The sequence below is a fragment of the Lipophrys pholis genome (assembly GCF_963383615.2).
Source record: "Lipophrys pholis genome assembly, chromosome: 17".
Taxonomy (NCBI): Eukaryota; Metazoa; Chordata; class Actinopteri; order Blenniiformes; family Blenniidae; genus Lipophrys; species Lipophrys pholis.
This window is the reverse complement of record NC_137643.1, coordinates 8,414,315-8,435,804: the sequence shown is the minus strand read 5'-3', so window position 1 is coordinate 8,435,804 and position 21,490 is coordinate 8,414,315. Positions and strand designations below refer to the sequence as shown.

At 42.1% G+C, this 21,490-nt stretch overlaps 2 protein-coding genes across 10 annotated transcripts; both read left to right on the top strand.

Annotated features, from left to right (window-relative positions):
- Positions 1 to 751: 751 nt before the first annotated feature.
- On the top strand, positions 752 to 7,365 carry LOC308123330 (histone-lysine N-methyltransferase SETDB1-B-like). The gene is made up of 8 exons (XM_080485759.1): positions 752 to 823; positions 3,867 to 3,941; positions 4,082 to 4,378; positions 4,481 to 4,654; positions 4,933 to 5,134; positions 5,471 to 5,544; positions 5,819 to 6,009; positions 6,335 to 7,365. The coding sequence occupies exons 2-8, from the start codon at positions 3,878 to 3,880 to the stop codon at positions 6,446 to 6,448; spliced, it is 1,116 nt and encodes a 371-aa protein (XP_080341885.1). The 5' UTR covers positions 752 to 823; positions 3,867 to 3,877; the 3' UTR covers positions 6,449 to 7,365.
- A 2,893-nt stretch (positions 7,366 to 10,258) lies between these two features.
- clk2a (CDC-like kinase 2a) lies at positions 10,259 to 21,417 on the top strand. Of its 9 annotated transcripts, none has more exons than XR_013936197.1 (18): positions 10,264 to 10,433; positions 12,333 to 12,526; positions 12,611 to 12,899; positions 13,945 to 14,035; positions 14,874 to 14,940; positions 15,533 to 15,649; positions 15,861 to 16,027; positions 16,421 to 16,515; positions 16,656 to 16,785; positions 17,069 to 17,151; positions 17,360 to 17,439; positions 17,540 to 17,630; positions 17,734 to 18,462; positions 19,194 to 19,254; positions 19,981 to 20,136; positions 20,241 to 20,594; positions 20,860 to 20,947; positions 21,039 to 21,417. XR_013936197.1 is itself a non-coding variant. In XM_080485571.1 (13 exons), the coding sequence occupies exons 2-13, from the start codon at positions 12,333 to 12,335 to the stop codon at positions 17,920 to 17,922; spliced, it is 1,593 nt and encodes a 530-aa protein (XP_080341697.1). In that variant the 5' UTR covers positions 10,264 to 10,433; the 3' UTR covers positions 17,923 to 19,090. The 9 variants fall into 9 exon arrangements, 4 of the variants coding, with proteins under 4 accessions (XP_080341697.1, XP_080341696.1, XP_080341698.1 ...); XR_013936198.1 differs by having other exon boundaries at positions 17,540 to 17,651; XR_013936199.1 differs by lacking the exon at positions 10,264 to 10,433 and adding an exon at positions 10,682 to 10,832.
- The last annotated feature ends 73 nt before the right edge of the window (positions 21,418 to 21,490 follow it).

The following is a 21,490-nucleotide window of genomic DNA, read 5'->3' as shown; positions in this document are numbered from 1 at the left end:
CCAAGCTCCTCAACCTGCACCGCAGTTCGAGGTGGATGTGGACCTGGGCTTTGCTCTCTTCTTCCTCTTCCTACTGTGTTTCTTTCTCCTGGTGACTGTGGTGCGCTGCGCCCAGACGGTGGTTGATCCATATGGCTCCATCTCTACTTCTACTTACCAGGAGGAGCAGATCACCTGAGAAGGAAAGACTCTGGAGGACAATTTAAAGCATGTTATCACCGGCACAGAATCCTTTTATTGAAGTCAAAACACATGCCTCTGGATGTGTTTGAGTGTTTTCATTTTCAATTCATTTTGAATAGCCTCTGGGTAGATCACTGATGTTGGGCATCTATCCAGAAATGAGTGGGACACACCCACAAAATCTGTTTTGCACAACAAGATCACTCCACTGGCCTTTAAAAACACTTTGTTGACTTACCCTTCCTGTTATCTGTTTCTGATAATGATTTGAGATCATTAAAAAGTGTCTGCCAATTTTTATCAGTCGTGTATCTACCCACAACACAACAGCAGGTATTAAATGATTAATAACAATATAATTTTAAATGGGTACTTATTTATTAGTAATTAGTATTTATTTTTGTATTTATTTATTTATTCATTCATTTATTGACAGTTCGTTATCTAACACAATAGTAAACTAAATTTAAAACTATAAAAATAAACTAAATATTCAAAGAGCTGGTGCAGTTTCCCCTCCTACGCGCAAGGTGGCGGTAACGCCGCTGCTCGCTTCCGCTCATAAAGTGAACAGAAGAGAGGAAGGACAGGCCATGTTTTATGGTGCTTTGTAAAAGAAGAAGACGAGGGGAGTAGAATCGTAAGTTCAAAACAGATCTGCCAAGTTTTTCACCGCTACATTGATCATATCTCCTCTTAACGTTTCTGCACCGAAGTGCATGTCCGTTAATAGATTTTGGAAACGATTTCCAAGGCAGAATCCTACACATATTAAAACACTTTTGTTTTCTGTGATTTCCGTGAGAAGTTGGCGTGCATGTGCGGTCAAAGCTCAACCTCCGTCTGCTTTGGCCTTAAACTCCCGTAAACGATACGAGACGTTTGATTAAAGTGTGTGTGGTGGTGGAAAACCAAACATTAGCTGCACAGAATTGTCCAGCTAATATTGCGCCCAGTCTTTACGATTTTGGACGATAAAGATGGACATTTGACTGTTGTACCTCTCCAACGGCAACAACAACTAACATTTACAACCAGAGTAGGAATTGATATGGATTCATCCGTTTATTGTTGTTTAACACAACGAATTGTCAAAAGAGGCTGGAGCCACTTTATGTGCAGAAAAAGAAAACGTAAGGTTTGATTGAGATATGTAAACACTAGGTCCTAAATAAATTAACTTGTTGTCAGTTTTAATAATTATACCAGCCTCAATCACCCTGTGTCCATATATTGATAGCAATACGTGTAACCATACCAATCAGTACTAAGCACAGACATTGTGGTCCAGCAAACCCTATTCAATCCATCCATCTCATTGTGCTGTTACATTCCTCAAAATACAAAGGGACTTCCTGCAATCTTAAGCAAGTTTTGGTGAATGTTGTAAGGAAAAGGAAGACATCTCCAGCAGATTTTGACTCAAAGGTGGCTTCTTTGTGCATTCACTGGTGGGAGTAAGGAATATTAAGAGAGAAAACGCCAGGACCAAGAGCAAGAAACAAGTTGATATCAGCAGGCGACGGGCCTTTACTGTTAATGCTCATGCAGTAAAGTACACACAGATCATAGACTTACAGGAGAGAGAAGCTCAACCATTGTCACATGTAAAGGTGCCATGGATATATTGTCGTGAGAAAAGTGGAGAAGCTCAGTGCGTTAAAGAAACTTTACCAGGTGTTTACTGGCGCTTTCACACCAGGATAATATGGGAGTCTAGGGGAGCCGAGCATTTTCACACCTTTGCATTCACACCAGCCCTGCTTGATCTATAGAGCAGGATTCACTTCAGGCACTTCCCGGGAAGGTTTTCCATCTCCATTTCTTCCATTTCCCATCTCTTTTTTTTTGTGAGTGCTTATTCTGATTTGCACCGTTCGCTTCGTTTGTTTACTACCCAAAATGCAGTGCGCTCTGCACCACGTCATCTCGCTACATCCACTGGAAAGTCTGCAGATGGGTCACTTGCAAGTGAACCGAGAGTCCACGTCTTTAAGTGTTCAGGCGAGCATTCACACGTGCCCAGTCGAAGTAGAGTTTCTCAGAAAGTCCCTGAAGTGAAGTCTAGACCGGATCAAACAGGGCTGGTGTAAAATCACCCTCATTGAGCACTGTGTTGTGGCAGCATCGAGGCTAAAGGGCACGACAAAACATTCCAAGTTGTTGTGGAGCGGCTGTGAATTTTCTTTTCACATGGAAACCTATTTATATTCATGATGTGAGTGTTACCTTAATGGCCAGTAAATGTGAATGAGGCTCCTACCAAGCCCGGAGCAGCTCAACTTCAAATTGATTCAGAGTGGCCTCGGCAAATTCTAACTATAGGCCTTATCAAATAGATGATTTTTGAACTTGACCCTGAAATAAGAGATTTAGTTAGCCTTCTTAACTTGAACTTAGATAATTAGAAACTATATGATCCTCCAGTTAAGAACACTCTGAGGAAAACAAATGTGGCTTGAGTCAGATGATAGAAAGCAGTCCAGCAAGCTGCTTAATCTGGGAGTGTTCCAACACTTATTGCTCAAAAAAAAAATTAGATCAACAAAAACAACAGAGTCGTGAAGTAAAGTTTTACTTGCAGCAAAGTGCTGTAAATGTACAGTGTGAAAGTAAGGGGTCAACTGAAGAAGAAGTCAAAATGGAATCTATTTCAAGGAGGCAGATTATGCCTGTGAGTTCATTATCCAAGGTCATCAAAAGATGTTTTCATGAGAACATTCTGAAACAGGGAGTAATCTGCTATCAGGACAGTTTCAAGGTTACACCTACAGTTCTCAAAACAGTTATACTAAAGAAAAAGAAGGAGTCAGAGGATATGTTCTCGTCTCAAGTCAAATGCTTGTTAAATGTGAGCGCATGACTGTTCGTCTCTGTCGGCCATGTGATGGATCGGTGACCGGTCCAGGGATTCATTCGGGCCCCTGTCCTGCATGTTTGAGCGCTCTCCTAGTTGCAGCACACCTGATTGCAATGAGGGGCTCGTTATTGTTTTTTTTTCTAAAGCTTGGTGATGACATCATCATTAGATTCAGGTAAGCTGAAGCAGGGAGAGAGCTAAAACATGCAGGACAGGGGCCCTCGAGGACCGGGGTTGGGCACCCCTGATTTACCGTCTTCTGTAGTCTGCTGGGTTAGGATTAACCCACCTCCCCACAATCCTTTTGAATTAAGCTGCACAGAATATTCATGGGCCGATGGTCACCAACCGACAATGCTATAAATAGACAATAATAGTGATTTCAATTATTTGTTTGCCCTCCAAAATCTTTTTAGGATCATAGTTTTTTTTCTTATGGATCCTCTATCCTTAGTAATAATTATGCCCCACTTGTCCACTCCAAGGAGAGTAGTCATTCAACCTATTTGTACATTTAATATTACTCCTGGATTCAAACCGGTTCATGTTTTTCTTTGATTGTACATACATTTGCTATTTACTGTTAATTCTGGAATAAGAACTTGCTATGCCATTTGTCCATGTGATTATAAACCAAACTAATTCACTGGATAGTTATATACTTAAGTGGCTTTTTAAAAGTAAAGATCTAGAGATTTCTGTAAAATTGTTTTAGTTTACTTTGTGTACTTTACGTTCACCCATCTACTCCTCACATGAGCGCTAAATAATTTGATATGCTTTCATAAATCCTGTGCCTTAATTCAAGTGTTGGCTTTTGCAGTTATTGTAGAAATGGATCAGCCCCGGAGTAAAAGATTGAAGAGTCAGGTGTTGTCAAAACTGAATAGTCGTCATGGTAAGTTCAAGACATTGTAACTTTCTCATGCATGTGTATTGTAACTATTGAGCGTTGGAGGTGTGATACAGTTCATATCTGTGAGGGGCTCGGGGTGTCAGACAAATAGTATTATTTATTTATTTATTTAATTTTTGCAGTCCCTGTGGTGATGTTGACCAGACTTCCTGATCGTAAGCTCGGTGCTCAGCGTCCGCCAACACCTCAGCAGTTTTACAGTGACGCCGAGTCGACCGGCAGCTCAGATGGTGACGTAACGTGGGAACCAGAAAACAACTCCAGTGATTCAGATTTCTTGCCTGCAAATGATAAGCCAAAAGATGCTAAATGCCCAAAGACCGAGAAAACAACAAACACGGCGGCGACAAAAACAAAAACAACAACAACAACAACAACTGCTTCACAACCATCGACCACTGACAGCAACAACACGACAGGTAAGGCCTTTACAGTTTGTTCACAGGCTTTCACTATTCCATGTGTTTGATTGTTTGTATTATTGGTGTTCTGCTCCTGAAAATACAATATTCCTCTTACAGCTGACGGCAACTCTACAATGATAGTATCATCAATTTTTTCCCATGGTTCTGAGGAAACCAAAAAGGTCCGCCCAGACCTGCCAGAGGTGGAAGTGAAATTGGACATGGAGGTGTTGGCCCGGAAGAGGCCCATGAGATGGCTTCGGGGGAAAGTAATAGAGATCGTTGAAAAGGGTAAGAAAAGATTTGCTTGTGATCGTCTTAAAATATAACTTTAATAAGTCCTTTTTAAAAAGAAATTGTACTACAATTTGACATTAATTTTAAGATGAGCAGACGAAGTAGTATTTAGTCATTTGTTGCTTTCATTAATTTAACTTCCAGGGATTATTTGTTTGCAGTTAAAGCTTAAGGTGTCACATAATCCCAACTATCAAACCACGTTGAAGTAAGAGATTAAAAAAAAAAAAGTGACCTTTTCTAAAAGAAAATTGTGTTTTGTTCTTCCTTAGAAGATGGACGGTTTAGATACAAAGTTAGTTTTGACGAAAAGGGGAGGAGTCTTGTATCGGGGCACCACCTGGCCTTCCCCTCAACGCCAAAGCTGGATGAGCTGTTTGTTGGCGCCCGTGTGGTGATTCAGTCTCAAGATGACAAGCTCCAGTTCCAGCCTGGCATTCTGGCCGAGCTCCCCGGCAGGAAGAACCGCTTAAGGTTTGTATCACCCAGTTCTGATTAGATGAGTGACGTTCATAACTGTTAGATCGTGGTCATATGGAAGAGGAAAAGGTCTTTTGACTCATTTGCCAGTGTGAAAGTAACGGCAATACTGTATTGATTCACATAAACGCTATCAAATTTAATTTGTTTTCAATTTCTTTGTATAGCTGAATGCTTTCCGGATCATCTAAATAGAAACTATATAGAGAATAGATTAGCATAGAACAGTGCCACGCGGGAACAAAAGATGGAAAAGCGAATGTGTTCATCTTTTTGTAATTCTTACTGAAGGTGTACATGCTTTGTGTAATGTAAATATTTCTTTTCCAGGTTCCTGGTGTTTCTAGATGATCATACTCCGATGTATGTTGGTTTACCAGTACTTCACTTGGTCTGCAAACCATGTAAGTTTGGCTTTTTTGTCATACTTTGTTTTGTTTTTTGGGTGGGTGGGTGGGTGTGCCATTGAAAATATTGCCAGTGCCAAAACAACATATTTTGCTTTTCCTCATCTTTTTTCACACATTAGTAGCTCTGTGGAGAAACGGGTGGGATTCTGCAGCCGTGCCACAGATGCACACATTCTGAACATTTAATAGAATATTGAGCTTCATATTTGACTACGACAGAAAACCAGTAAAAATGCGAACCCTTTTCTTCCTTTTTTTTTTTTCCCAGTGAAAAGTTCCTTGGACGACATTCAAGCCGGCCCACACAAAGATTTCTTAAAGGTGTACATGAAAAACTGGCCGTATCCTCATTTAACTCGGTACAAAGTCGGACAACGCATTAATGCAGAGCTAGAAGAAACGATGCAGAAGTGTGAGATCATGATAGTCGACTGCAGCTTGATGCAGATTGTTTTCCAGGTGAGTACTTTTTTTTTTAAATTCCTTTCACGAGTAATTTTATCGGTGGCACATCAAGCTCAATGAGGCCTCTTAAACAAATCAACAAATGCTGTAAAATTTGTAAATGAACTAAGAAATCCTCCTGTTTTGGAGTGTGAAATTCATTCTCACTGCTTATGTGGGGCCATTGGCACGTGACTGCATCCTTTTGTTTTAGATGGAGAATCTTGTTTTTTGTTAATCGTTCTATTCCTGTCATGTAATGATAATGTTGTTTTCCTGACACGTTTCTTTCTAATTGTAATTGCATAATTTAGTATTCTATCTTGATTTCACCTTTTAGGAGAGTCAACAGAAGGAGTGGATCTACAGAGGCTCCATGAGGCTTGAACACATGGCCAGGTTTCTGGCACTGAAAAAGCAGCAAGAGAACAATGAGGAATCAAACCAACAATAAACGGACGGGGGGGAATTCTCCCACGTCTGTGGAGAAGTTTGACCACTGCTGTTATTATTTGTATTTACAGACCGACATGTCGTTGGGAGCGTGTGGGGGTTAATTGGTGACATTAAAATTGCTCATTGGCATGAGTGTGTGTGCGTGTGCGTGTGTGTTGGTCTCTCTGCTTGCACTGTGAAGGGCTTTCCAGAGTGGATCCCCACCTCACTCATAATTACCTGGGATCGGCTCCAGTGCCCCGTTACTTTCAACAGGGTACAAACAGTACAGAAGGTATAGAAATAGTAAAAAAATTTAAAAGTTATTTGAGGAGGCCGCTACAATCAGTATTTCCTCACCATTCTTCACTGCTGCTTTTTTAAAATGTATTTATTTTTTTACTTTGTTTCAGTGTACTGCATATATGTGCAGATACACTGATGGGTGTATTTTTGCATTTTAAACTGAATATTATAAGGTATAGAGTTCCAAGAAATGCATTTGTATATAAATGGATTTTATTTTGTGGTTGTTTTTGTTTCAGCCTTGCATTCATGGGGTTATTTTTCTAACGTCCACCCCAATAGTCCAAGATGTTCTTGCTTCATTTATTTTCTTATGTTGATTATTTTTCTTCACGAGGGGATTAATAAACTATTGGTTATATTTGCTATCTTTTGCATGTGTACTTGGCAAATTTTTTAGCCTTTAATTCCATTCTCATTTCTATACCTGGTCTTTTCTGTGCCTTTGTTAAGCACCAGTACTTCCATTATTTACATTATTTTTCATGTGCTGCCTCTCTTCTGATCCTTGCACTATTTTTTTTTGTTGGGTTTTTGCACCTCACACCCCCCTGAGAAGAATTCTCTAGTACTGTGGAAATGTTTTTTGTTTTTTTTATTATACCTGGCAATAAAGTCTTTTGATTCACACTTTATGGCTGTGAGCCAATATTAGTTTTATAATTAGTGATTGCACATTTTAAGTATCTTTCGAATTTGCTAAAAGAGTATTAAGGATTTGTTGGTTTTCTGTCTGTAAAAAGCACCTGGGAATTACTGTCGTATTTGGTGCTATATAGATAAAGTTGAAGTGAATACAGATGCCATTTCAGGGTAAAAGTCAAATACAGCCATGATGAAATTATTAATGTCTTTTTAAATTAAACTAGATCCCTAAATCCTTGTCGGTGTGCAGTCAGAATCCTATTTCGAGGTGATATGAAAACAAAACTTGAACATTTTTTGTGGCGCTTTGTTAAAGAATTTCCCTCCGAGATCAAAGTGATTCTGATCCCGACTAAACTTATTAGTAATGTAAATAGTAGTTTAGCATTTGTACCCACTCAAATGCTTCAACCTAAGTTGAACTAGATAAAGTTAATTGAACACAATTATTACAGATAAAAGTGAAATGATTTTGGATGAAGGTTAAGTGCTGTCTCAAGGGAGGCTTTCAATTTGTTATGAATAGTTCTTAAATGGGCTACTTTTTATTTCAGACTTTAAAGTTAGTTGAAATTGTGCATTAACTGCTGATGTGTGTTGATATTTAGCTGAAAGGAATCACGCTTGTTCAGTTGAGTACATCCAGTTACTATAGGTTGTGTACTTACATTTGTATTTACAACTTTTATTCCATTTGTCTCCAGGCTAATACACTGAAAGGTCGAAATTGTGTATTTTCTTTTTTTACTGTAAGTATTCCAAAGCAATACTTAGTTACAGTAGTATTGGCAAATATATACAAAGCATTTCAGATTCGATTCTGGTTACAGTGCTGGAACATACATTTTCCTTTTTTTTTTTTTTTAAATGACCAGTTTGACACCTCCAAAAAAATCAATTGGTCTCAATTGACTTTAAGGTTTTTCCTTAAACACGGTGCCCAGAGAAGATCTGGTTTAGTGACCCACCGGTGAGAGTCAGTGTTGACATGTGAATCAAATAAAACTTAATGTACATAACACGTGCAATACAACCGTCATGTGATTTGTCCTCTTGAATGTACCTACTTTCTTCCTCACCGGGTGGAAAATTCACTATTTCAAAGAAAAACTGGTTGATTCACAGCTTGAGGGGAGTAACTCATCAAAACCATGTGACATACTGCTTTTCAAAAAGACATGTATTTATTGTAAGTATAATGATGCAGTTTTACATTCAGGCCCCCACTGTAGTCCTAGTTTTCTTGTGGTCCCCTTCAGGAAAATTATCCTCTTTACTGCTCTGTTTCAAGGTTTCAGCAGTATTAGCACACAACAGAATAAAGAATTAGAAGAGGATGTATAAAATAGAGTCTAGTACTTTTGGAGTCCTTGTTGACGTTGCCCACACTCCCCCCATGGGCACAGTTCTTAGCTGAAGGTCATTGACCTCTACTTTTACTGATAATTCCCCTGGAGGAGTTAAACTGCCACATGGCATGAGGGAGGAAAGACTTCCTCAGTCTGTCAGTGGAGCAGGACAGCAACAGCAGCCTGTCGCTGAAGCTGCTCCTTTGCCTGGAGATGGTGCTGTATGTTATGATGCAAAGTTTCAATCACACTCTTGACAAAAACTCCATGAATGGACATGAATGACCACCCTGTCTTTGTGTGCACTTGTAGTGTTTTCTTTTTGTTTTTTTTATCCTCAATGACCCCAAAGTAAATCTAAAATTAGAGTTGCATGCTATAAATTTAGCAGGCCCCCCAGGGATTTGGTTACATGCTGGTGATGCACACCCGTTTTACAAGAGGGACACCAACCGGCACAGCGTTTGTGATATTAAGAGAGTAACTGAAAACCCAGGTATTGCTTACAACTGAAAGAAACCGAACAAGCTGCAACCACAACCTACCTGACACGTGCTGGGTGGAAGAAGTGTTTATGAAAGTCTCGATCCTGCAAGAGCTGAGTATACAGACATTAAGGTTTACATGATTTCTTGAAAACACAAAAAACATTCAATGGAAAAAGTCTTATGAGGGCATCGCAAACATTCACCACACAGTCCACAAGGCAATCGCAAGACAGTTTGACATATGCCAAATGGATGGCTGGATGGCTGGAGCACTAACCTAGTAGTCTAACCACGACACCACAGTGCAAAGTCTAATATTTTGAGTTTCCTTTGTTTGTTTTTTTGTTTGTTTTTTAACTTCAATCCATTAACGTGTTAAAATGGCATTGTGCAAATGAAGTTACTCACATTCGAAGAAATTACAAGAAAATAAGTCATTAATTGTCAGGAAAATTCCAAATGAAAAATTAGGAGGCAGAGTTCAGAGAAATCAGACTGAGAGCAATTGAAAAGATTCAAAAGCATTTCCTATTAAATCTTGTTAACAAGGAGACAAATCAAATATAACCTCATTTGAGAGCTGCTGGAGTTTTTTGTGTGGAGTCAGTTTTTAAGTACGTGAGAAGAAACAATTCAATCTGTGTACAGGCACAGGACAGTCCTGAATTCACTCTCTGTTCAGGCAAACAGTATCCAGGTGTTGTTAATTAACAGTAAGTTTGCCCCACAGAAGAAAAAACATCTCATAATCAAAAAATTTTTTTTAGATATGTATAATTTCTGGAGAGATACAATATCGACTATAATAATAATAATAATAATAATAATAATAATAATAATATCAATATCAATAATAATAATAACAACAACGTAAATAGCATATTGCCGTTGATACCGCATGTTTTAAGGCACATGCGACTCTTTTCCATGTTGTTTTTAGTATTGCGGTTTAGAAGAACTAGAAGTAGAAGTAGAGACTTGTGGCTGTACGTGGAGGAGTTCAGTGGCAGCAGTTGACCGCTAGGGGGCGTTTCAGCCGCTGGTCTGAACCAGAACTGACTGTGGTGGGCAGGACGACGAAAATACAGCTGGCTACACGTTAGCAACGGTGCTTGATACGTCGAGCGTTAAAAAGAAGAGTACAAAGGATTGAAAAACCCAACTCGCCACCACGGATTTTTTGTGGGACAAGCGGACGGGTCTCGCTGCTAAAACGGTGAATGTCACATTTGATGTTTTCTCGTCGCGAGCTGAGCCGGAGAGCGACGCTGCGGTTAGCACCGCGGCTAACGCCGTGTAGCACGTTAGCTACAAGCTAAGATGGCGGTCAAATTATTTACATTAGCTCGTCGCTAGCAGTGCGTGCTAACCACCAGCACGTCGCTCCTCGGATCAGTTACTGGTCCGCTGCTTAGTTTTCGCTGTCAGTTGATGATTTCATGTTGTACATGTCCGAAGTTGCCGCACGCAGGCAGCGCTGCCGTTCGATGTCGGGGATTCGCGGTCGTTAATGCGGCTGTTGCATCGTCTTACATGGGAGGCAAAAAAACAGCACTGGCGACACATGAAGCGTGCATATTTTATGAATATCCGTGCTGTTGTGCCGAAACTCAAGGTGCGTTAAACTCTAACCTCTGTGGCATCCCACGGTAATTATTTCGCATCACCCCCCCCCGATGTGTTTGTTTACATTCGCCTACAGCACTACTATAATTCACGTTGACGATCTGTCCAGTACTTCACTGGGATCGTGCAACAGGGGCATCCACACGATCTTTTCAGCTGGGCCCTCTCCAGCTGCAGTCTGGAGCTGCTGCGACTATTTTCTGCACATATGTTACAAGCTGCATGCTTCACCTCGTTGCACGTTGAAGTTGGAGTGTTTTTTTTCAAATGTAGTTCCTCTACATGACATTTCTCTCCGTGCTTGTCAGCTTTCTAAACATGATTTCAAGTAGCACGTCAATTGCTGTAATGGGTCGGCATGAAATGATATACATTATAGCGCAAAAGTTTTATTAATGTCTGGAAGAAATAGTGCTATCCCATGATGCAATAATCACTCTGAGGCGGAGTACAGTAAACCCAATTATATTGGCATTAACTACTATTTCTGGATTTAAAGACACATTTGGAGTGCTGAAAATAACTTGTTAGGATCAAAACATCATGGGGGTTGTCTGATTATTTAAACAGGCTGAAGCATTTTGAACCAACCTACGTTCACAAAAGATCTGTTTAGTCCAGAAAGGTGCTTCAGACACCCACCCATCCAACCATTGTTGTCCCTATGGGGTTGTCCTCCTGAGGCTCGTGTTGTTGTGAGATCAGATCCGAGTTAAAGGCAGGGTACACATGGACAAGTTGCCATACAATTACATCATGGACAATGTTAAGGGTTGCAAATGAATCACAACTGCATGATATTGAAGTGTGTTAGTCGGAGCATATGTAGAAAACCTGCCACTCGTGTCACAGTACTTTAATCCTTTTAAAATGAATGCATGTCTGCAGCAGTGACTGTTTAAATGTAATTTAACAGGTATTTAAGGTGATTACTAAGCATTTCTTGCAATTACCTAATTCCACAAATAATGCGCAGGTAGACAATATGAGCAGATCTACTTTATTTTCAGAACATATTGTTTTGCAGTTTTAACTCTACAGTCCTATCATATTTATAATATATCTTTAATTAGATGGTAGCCATCGAATCAGGGGTCTTTCGGCCTTTAAACACCCGACACCCTCATTAAAGGTGGCGATCTAGAGGGTGTTAAAGAATGAGCTGGCCATCCAAGCCCAATCCTGAGAATTGCCTGGTTGTTTCAATGGAGCACCTCACAGGTCATCGTTGACTGTTTCCCCAATCAATCTGATCAGCAGCTTTGGGCCAATTCACACTCGGTGTGTGCCCTTTAAGCTTTCTCTCCCTATGGAGTCTGCCCTTTGAGGGGCTCTGTGGCAGGGTGGGTTCCTCCACCGACAATTCTGTGTTTGTACGAATCTCTACAGTGACATAGGTGCCAGTGCTCTGCGAAATGTCATTATTGTCCTGTGGAAATAGGACCCCCCCACCCAAAACTTGACATTTGTGCTACCAATACTACTCCAGATGCCTCACAACAGACGCTACACGTCTTCAGAAAGAGACAGTCGAAGCAGCTACCAAGACCGCTTCAGAGACAGAGGCCGAAGACATCGACACAGAAGATCGCCCTCGTATTCGTCCAGCAGTGACCGAGAAAAAGACCGGGACCGGAGGGGGCGGGGACACAGGCAGGAGGGAAGCTACATGCGCACAAGGAGGTATGTGCATGTCCACGCTTGCCGTTTGGTAAGTAAATCTTTTGACTGTGGATTTCAACAGTTTCCCTCTCTGCACCTGTTCAGCCGCAGCTATGACAATCGCTCAACTGAACACCGACCATTTGACCGAAGATACTGCGAGGGATACAGACGTCTGGATCAGAGCCGAGAGCGAGACCGCGAGAGAGGGGAAAGGGAGCCACATGGAGCAGCCGAAAGTTACTATCAACGCGACTTCTCCGCTACCATGTACGACTATCGACGCGGCCGCGAGAGGGAGCGCGAACGGGATGAGTCGTACCGGCGGAAAGGCAGCAGGCGTAAGCACAAACGAAGGCGGCGTAGAACCAGGTCCTATAGCCCATCATCCTCGGTGAGTACAGCCATACCCGAGGCTGCCGCTTAACTTGCTCATCCTCTCTCTTTCCTTCAGCTCTCTCTATCTCTTTCTTTCCCTAACCATTTCCTCTTTACAGCCCCTGGATTTGGTAAGTAGTAAAATCTTTATGATTTGTTTGTGTTCTGTCAGAGTTTTTTCCGTTTAAGTCGGTTTTACTCAAATTGGCGTTTCATTTTGGCAGAGCATTTTCATTTTTAAGCTAATGCTTTCAGGCCGGTTTGTTAATGATGAAGCACCACTTTTTGCTGTTCCTCATACGCACACCCACCATTGCTTTCTTAGTGTTTCAGTTACACCTAGTCACTATTTGATTCTATTCCTGTGGCATTTTTCTTTTTCTTAAATTGTAATCAGGTTTTTGCAGTGGATTATAAAACAAGGCTGAAGATATTTGTGATGGCAATCCTTTAGTATCCTGTGCTTTTTAGTGAATCTAGACTGGGGGGATAAAGTGAAAATGTTCTTCCAAATATGAGCTTAAATTTTTGTTAGTACTATTAAAAACACCTCGATGAAGTGTGAGCAAGGGCTTTGAATTACATGTAGTATAAGTTTGGGGTTAAATGTGTTCTACTTTGAATACATGTCGTCCTGTCATTTTTAATCTTCCACCTTTTCTAATCTGAGAAATCAGACTGATAAGTTCTGAGTTAGTCTTCTTACTGTCTAAAGTGGTTTTGCGTTTATGAATGGATATGCCAGTTGCTTCCTTGTTTGTAAGCAGCTGTGGTTTTTAAGGGTAGAGGGGGGAGAGGAGCAGAGGACAACATGTGATCTTTGACTTGTTCCCTTGCACTATATCCCTATCGTTATATATTTCCTTCACGTGGTGTCATGCGTGAATCGCCCCATGACCACGAAACCCACCTACAACCACCTACTACCACCAACAACACCCTCCTCCTCCCTCCTCATCCACCTGTGCCGCCTGACGCTGTGGCTGCGGCTGCCCCCGATACCCCCCTGTCACCTCCGGTCGTGTTGTGACCTGCTGATGGCGGTCTGGGTGTGCAAACAGCGGAGCGACAGCCGGACGCGGGCACTGAGTGTGAGAGACGACGAGGAAGGGCACCTGATCTGTCGGAGTGGGGACGTCCTGCAAGAGAGATGTACTCACTGCCACTACTCTATCGTAACCCTTCTCCATATGAGTATTACAGCATAGAGCATTTACATGACATGGGAGTGCCTGATGATGATGTTGATGATGATGATGATGATGATGCCTTGCTAGAGCGCTCTAGCTGAATTAGCAGGGTGGATTTCATGAATCTTGAAGATTTTTGAGAGGGACTTTAGATACATTCTTCTTTTTGTTCTAGGTTTTAAAGCTGTGGAGCTTTTTGTGTTTCACAGGTTACAAGACTTTCCTAAACATAGAATCCCATGTGCAGCTGTTTGTTTCTTTTGTGCGGTAGCTTAAAACTCAGTTCTCTAATCTATAATTGACACTAGTTATTCTCTTAATAGGGTTGGTTTTTTTATGTTGTAGAAGTCTAATATGCTCATCAAGCGTAGCACAACTAGTCCGTGTATGAATACAGTCATTTTTATTGACCACCTCCTCTGAGAGGGATTATTCCTCAGCAGAAATACTAATCAGTTTTAATTTTCTGAGTTTTATTCATTCCTTTTCTAATCTTTTGTGTAAAATCATATGCCCTGATTTCGATGGCTGCAAATTAGTCATCAAAGGAAGGGAGTGCTTTATGTTTGCCCCCTTGTTATGTATCGTAGTGTCATTCATTCAGCTATCAAAGTGCTTTGAACCTGCCAGATTGGACGGGCAGCATTTTGAGAAGGGGATGGGCGCTAGCGCTGATTCGCCTGTCTACACTTTTGTGAATCGTGTTCTTGCTCGCTTCCACATGTCTAATGCGCTTGTACTTTCTTTTTCCTCCCCTCGCTCTCCCCCTTTCTTCCTTTTCTCTCTGTGTTGTGTTGCAGATGAGATCGTTAGTACTTTGGGGGAAGGCACCTTTGGGAGGGTGATGCAGTGTATTGACCATCGCAGGTGTGTCTCAGACAAACTATTATTCATGAGACTCGCTGCAGGGAATACTTCTCCACTGTGCTTGATTTGTTGAAATTAGCGTCTTTGCGTGAGAATGGGTTAAGCAATATATATATATGTACCCTAATCTTCCATCACTACAGTTATAGGGCTTTCAGTTATTTACATTTTTTTTAGGATAACATTGAATGATTCCACTTTGTGGGAAAATGTCCTCTGTTGAATCTCACCCACGTGTAACTGTGGGCCCCCCTTGTGCCTCGCTCCCCGAGGAAGATTTATTGTCCTGTGACACGAGAGCCCAAGAAACGTACATTACAGGCTCTCATTTTAAGCGGCTGAGTAGTGTGGCATACAGACTGGCCTAACGTCTTTCAACTAACTGCAATTGCTGGAGGGACATTCCAGTCTTTGCTCCCAAGTTTTCTTAATAACATTCATAGATCCTAATTTCATAACACGGTTGTTGTCAGGCTTTCACTGCATGAAATCCCCCCCGTTTCTAAGATCAGTATTTACTTTAAGTGTGAAAGAAATACAAAGTAATTCACGATATGTAGTGGTTGTCTTTACACTGTCTTATTCTTTATAGGGGCGGAGCACACATAGCGCTGAAAATTATCAAGAACGTGGAAAAATACAAGGAAGCAGCTCGCCTGGAGATCAATGTACTAGAGAAGATAAACGAAAAAGACCCAGACAACAAATTGTGAGTGTGATTTGAGAATCTGTCTCTGCAGTCATGTTTAGCTTTTCCATTGTAGCCAAGCTTTAGTCACGTTTTGAGAGTTGCCTTGAAATGTTGCCTTGTGTCAAGTTTCTTTTGAACTTGTTCTCTCAGCCGTTTCATCGGCACCACTGTCTGTTCACAGACGATCAGCTGCATTCCTGTCAAACCTCTTGCGTTGTTTTTCTTTCAGCCTGTGTGTACAGATGTACGACTGGTTCGACTACCATGGTCACATGTGTATCTCCTTCGAGCTGCTCGCCCTGAGCACGTTCGACTTCCTCAAGGAAAACAACTACTTACCCTACTCCATTGGTCAGGTCAGACACATGGCCTACCAGATCTGCCTCGCTGTGAAGTGTAAGTTCTCCTATGTCGCCGGTGTTAAACATACTTGTGACTAAATTGGTTTAGTAGTAAAATAAAAAGATGCAGCGAGAGTATTTGTGACAGTGTTCTGGCAGAAAGTACCTTAAAAAGGTGGCTTTGCTTACATGAGTCTTTTGTTGTCTGGAGTTGACCAACTTTGACCACACAAGAGCATTCTGCATTAATACTGACATTCAAAGTTGTAAACATAATCTTTTATATCTCAGGGTTGTTTGATAAGCATGACTTTTTATCGTCATGATAACTGGACTGACTGAAAGCGAAATTGGTCTTGAATGATCGGATGGTCTGCATGAAGTAGCTTTAAGGTCACTCGCTGTAAAGATATGTGAGACTAAATAATCAATGTTTGCCTCTCTGCAGTCCTCCACGACAATAAGCTGACGCACACGGACCTGAAGCCCGAGAACATCCTGTTTGTCAACTCAGACTTCACGATGTCCTACAATGTGGAAAAGGTAGAGTGCAACCAGAGAAACTGACCAGGTTTTCTTTCTGGGTCACACATTCTGTGACTAAAAAGCTTTCGCTGTATTTCGAGGGACAAACATTTGAACACAACCTGAAAACTACGGAGTTGCTTTTCCTTTTCTTGCAGAAACGAGAAGAGCGGACTGTCAAGAGTACGGCAGTACGAGTGGTGGACTTTGGCAGTGCCACATTTGACCATGAGCACCACAGCACCATTGTGTCTACGCGACATTATCGGGCACCTGAGGTCATACTAGGTGAGGCTGAGTGAACGTGTCTCTGCTTCTTTCCCTTTTGTTGTCTGAAACAAACTCAACCGAGTTATTTTTAATCTTTTTGTTCGGGACACATGTCATACGTTCCATACGCCTGATGTGAGGAATACAAATGGAAAAACTCTTGTCTTCTCTTAATAGTTGCGGGTTATTAGTTCAGGTTAAAATGCAGTTTGTTTGAAATATGCAGTGTGATGTCAGCGAGTATTAACACTGTCATTCATAGTGGTTTTTCATGTACTCACAACATGGTTTTGTTCCTCAGAACTGGGCTGGAGTCATCCCTGTGATGTGTGGAGCATCGGCTGTATCCTCTTCGAGTACTACTTGGGCTTCACCTTATTTCAGGTACGCACCATCGCCCTGCTTTTTCCATTCAGTAATCTCAGGATTGACTCCCAGACTTTAATGGTAATAATATTGTTTTTCTATTTTTTTACATCTGCATCAACTGAACCTTCCTCCTCTGTGGGAATAAAATGAAATATTTTTACATCTTTATTTTTATTAGTTTTTCTTTTTCAACTGATGGGCTGTTTTTTGATATTTCTTTTAGACTCATGACAATCGGGAGCATTTGGCCATGATGGAAAGAATCCTGGGTCCGGTGCCATCAAGGATGATTCGTAAGACCAGGTCAGAACACACTGAAACACTCACACCGGATCAAAATGTGTCGGCCTCACACGAAAATACAGCTTCATAATCGTTTACGCTGTTTAATTTGGGCTCTCAGGAAGCAGAAGTACTTCTACCGCGGTCGCCTGGACTGGGATGAGAGTTCCTCAGCGGGAAAATACGTCAGAGAAAACTGCAAACCCCTACGGGTAAGACGACCGGAGAGAAATGTATGTTTAAATGTGCCTGACAACCGAAAATGTTATCCTGTAATACTCTGTTATATCTGATTTTCTCTCCTTTCTCCATCAGCGGTATCTGTTGTCGGAGGCAGAGGAGCACCACCAGCTGTTTGACCTCATCGAGAGCATGTTGGAGTACGAGCCCACCAAGAGGCTGGCGCTGGCCGACTCGCTCGCACACCCTTTTTTCCAGAGCGGGGGCTTGGGCGAGGCTGCAGGCAGCAAGAACTGGGAGGGGAACCGGGACATCAGCCGGTGACCCACAAGCCCTCAGAGACTGAATGACGGAGGAGTTCAGATCCTTCCCATGTGGAGCAGCTGAAACCGTGGCTCTCAGAGATTTATCCATTTGTCATAAATAAAGCATGGACACCTTAACTTTCTGCCTCCCCACCCTGCTGGAGTCACACCTCTGCAGCTGCAAGGGGCATGTTTTTGCAGCAGAGACCAAAAGCAAACCGACAAAGGTCAAAGCAAATCCGAAATCTTTTCTAGGAGTCACAGCCTCGGAGGCCACAAAAAGATCCCTCATGTTGATACCCGGCGTAGCCCTCTATGCAGCTCCTGTCTTCCTATTGGACCTCTGTTCCACCTTCCTCCCATCCGTCCAGCTCCTTCTGATTCACATTAGCATGTAAACAAAGCAGTTCACTTCTTTAAGGAAATTAGCAGTAAGATGGCCAAGAAATGTCTTCCGACCCCGAAGTCCAGTGAAAGAAGGAAAAGGAGATGAGATTTACACGCGCAGCGTCCCGCCCGCTCCTCACTCTAGAACTGTTTTAATTTGGAGACCCACAAGGTATTCTGTCATGCTCAAATCTGAACATAAATATTGATTACCATCACTTTTTTGAAAGTTGCAAGCGTTTTTGTTTACGCTGTTAAGTAAGCACTTGCATCCATATAATCCTTCCTTTTTCTTTTCTTTTCTTTTCTTTTTTTCTTTGTTTTTAATAAGTAAACTTTCCTCTTTGTGTCAAGCTCCAGTCAGTGGGCCTGTTGTGTCTCACCAACGAGACGATAACTCTAATGCACACTCCTCACACGGGCCTCTGCAGCCTCTCTCGTTGATGACTATTCTGTTTATGTTACGCAGTGTTCTGTGTGTGTGTGTGTGGGTGAATGTATTCGCAGGGGTGTGGTTCGAGCAAGTGACGCTCTCATGTTTCAGTTCGCCATTAGTTCTGGGAATGTCCTCACACATTTAAACTGCCTTTCTCCATATTCCTCATGGTCAGAGCTGAAATCTCCAGAGGTTAAGCACACTGCTCTTATTGATGGTATTTATTATGTGTCATAGGTCATATCCCCCACCTGTACATGAATTGTTTTTTTTTGTATGAAATGAAAGCGTATAATACTGTATATATGTACTATTGTGTAGAATTAAAGTCCTCCTTGCCAAAGGTTTATGGGGCTCAAGTATTAGTGTGCCGACCAACGGCTTCTACCGTCTTTGTACTGCTATTCTTATCTTTTTTTATTTTAAATAGAAACTAATCTCTCTTTCATTCCCTTCCAAAACATGAGGTCAGCTGTCGCCTTGTTGAGACCGGAAAGAGGAGGAAGCACGAACGATCTGCTGCAACAGGTGCGTCCCTGAACTGCAGTGTAGGCCTCCCCATCTGTTGGTAAAGTGCCATCACATTACTGTCCTCAATCTATCTCCCCTTCCCATAAATCCTGTCATTTCCTCAAGAGACTGTTTATGCAGCACTTGGAATTTGCTCCACCGTAATCATTGACACATATGTAGTCCGGACTATAAAATGACACGCCTTCTAATTTTATACACAATTATAGCTGCTGTTTTATGATAAATGCAAGTTCCAGTTAAGAAAATGTTGCTGTCTACAGAAGGGAAGTCTTTAACAAAGTATGTAATTATTTGAGGGCAAGTCATTGTTACCGTCTAAACATTCCCTCAAGCGTTGAGTTTGTGAATTGACTCATTCAGCTTTGTGATGCGGCTCCTTCCAGCATTTGCAGTCAATGAAACTTGAGTCTTAGTTGAAGGAGGGGGGGAAAAAAACAAACTGCGTCATAAGAGTATCACCCTCAACGTCTAAGTTTGTCCACACTCCCATCTGTAAGGCTTCCTCCACCAGCTCGGCACCAAATTATCCCATTAGTGCTCGCTTACAGCCACAGGAGTGATGGGTGAATAAATAGCAATGGTGCTTTTCACACGGAGTCTGGCACGCTTAATTGTGACTTTGCATTGTGGCTGCTTGTAGACGAGCAGCTGTCGGTCTGTCTGCTAAGATGTTGGGAGCTTGCTGGCTGTTAATGAGATAAACGACTCTTGCGTCTTCAGTTAATCCTGCTTGAAGACCAGCGAGGTCATCAGTCAGATGGCCATAAGAGCAGAGGAAGGTGGTACCGCAGAGCACTGGGAGCGATGCATTGAATGGATTCATGACGGCGAGTGACACCATCGGCTGATTGTGCTGAGATGAGATAGAACTTGCAGGTCAGTGCCCGAGATTTTGAATGTTTGCGCAGTAAATAGATCGATTTGATGTGCTTTCTCTTTATTGACATGATCTTTCCTTTTTTTTTTTTTTTTTTTTGCAGGTTACAGTCTCATTTTTGCCATTTTTGTTCCTGATCGGGCAAACATCCAGTCCTGCAGGCTGACACTGCCATAGAAACTAAAGTACCTCCAGAACCGTCCACGCACACTTTGTCAAAACTAGTCTTAGGAATGGAGTCCTTCATGTCGCTGGGCGCTCCCCTGAAGCAGTTCACCAGCTGCATGTCGGGGAAAAGCGCCTCCACCACGAGGGGCACCAACAGGAGCCAGTCTGTCCGAAGAAGCAGCTTCAGCCGCAGGAAGAGCGTCAGCAGGAGGAGAAGCCTTCCCTGCAACTCTCAGAAAGTCCCAGACTCGTGGCTCAGATCGTACCAGGCTGAACTCAAGAAAGAAAGGTGAGAAGTCAAACATGTTAATAAACCCCCCCTTTTTTTTTATGTCAAATAATATCAGCTATTTTGTAATAATGAAGAGTGAATTTCTGCTGTTCAAATATTAGGAGAAACAACATAATGAACTTATTCAGTCACTGACCTGTCATCCAGCTCAGCCCTCTGGCCAGACACACTTGGCTTAGTGAGGATCAGGCTGCTCCTCACATGAATAATCTGCTCTTGTCCATGTGCCACCTCTCATGCTCCTGTGTGCCCTTTGCTAAAGGAAACGTCAGCAGGCCGTACTGGCCAAGAAGAACGCCGAGAGAACCGTCAGAAGAACTCACTTCAGGAGCCACCACTGCCTCCCAAGGGTAAGAGATCTGACAGAATAAAAACTGAATTTGATGTCTTTGCTCGTCTTCATCTGAATTCAATTATCTGGACCGTCCCTCCCTCCTGCAGCAGAACGCAGGCGCCAGGAAACCGGCGCCCGTGAAGGACGACTCTTTCTTCGGAGCCTTTCAGGGCCTCAGTCTGGACGGCCTGATGGGAGGCTCCAGTGCAGCTCCTGCGTTCTCTGTTCCTTCTGCAGGCGGAGGAGATCCGTGCAAAGTCATGTGAGACGCAACATATCAGGACTATTAGCACTTTTCAACAGCGATGCAGCCCCATATTCCAGAGACTTGAAAGGAGATCCGAATGAGGAAACGTAACCCAGTGAAGAATGATTTGCTGTTCTGTGTACTTTTCCTGTAGTAGGCGATCATTGCTCCTTTTTGCTTGTACAGACTGTAAACTTTGACACTGTCTTGATAAAAGAACAGAACTGTTTCTCACTGCACATGGAAGTGTTTTTCTTCACTTTTAGCACTCCTCCATTCAGTTTCTTCTCTTTCCACAAGACTTAATAGGAT

What these genes read in the sequence shown, in the direction of transcription:
- LOC308123330 (XM_080485759.1), top strand. Translation starts at nt 3,878, where the DNA reads ATGGATCAGCCCCGGAGTAAAAGATTGAAGAGTCAGGTGTTGTCAAAA. An exon ending in AAAACTGAATAGTCGTCATG is followed by an intron (nt 3,942 to 4,081) that starts GTAAGTTCAAGA and finishes TAATTTTTGCAG; the next exon opens with TCCCTGTGGTGATGTTGACC. An exon ending in TGATGCAGATTGTTTTCCAG is followed by an intron (nt 6,010 to 6,334) that starts GTGAGTACTTTT and finishes TTCACCTTTTAG; the next exon opens with GAGAGTCAACAGAAGGAGTG.
- clk2a (XM_080485569.1), top strand. Translation starts at nt 10,728, where the DNA reads ATGCGGCTGTTGCATCGTCTTACATGGGAGGCAAAAAAACAGCACTGG. An exon ending in GGACGTCCTGCAAGAGAGAT is followed by an intron (nt 14,036 to 14,873) that starts GTACTCACTGCC and finishes GTTGTGTTGCAG; the next exon opens with ATGAGATCGTTAGTACTTTG. An exon ending in TGGGCTTCACCTTATTTCAG is followed by an intron (nt 17,152 to 17,359) that starts GTACGCACCATC and finishes TATTTCTTTTAG; the next exon opens with ACTCATGACAATCGGGAGCA.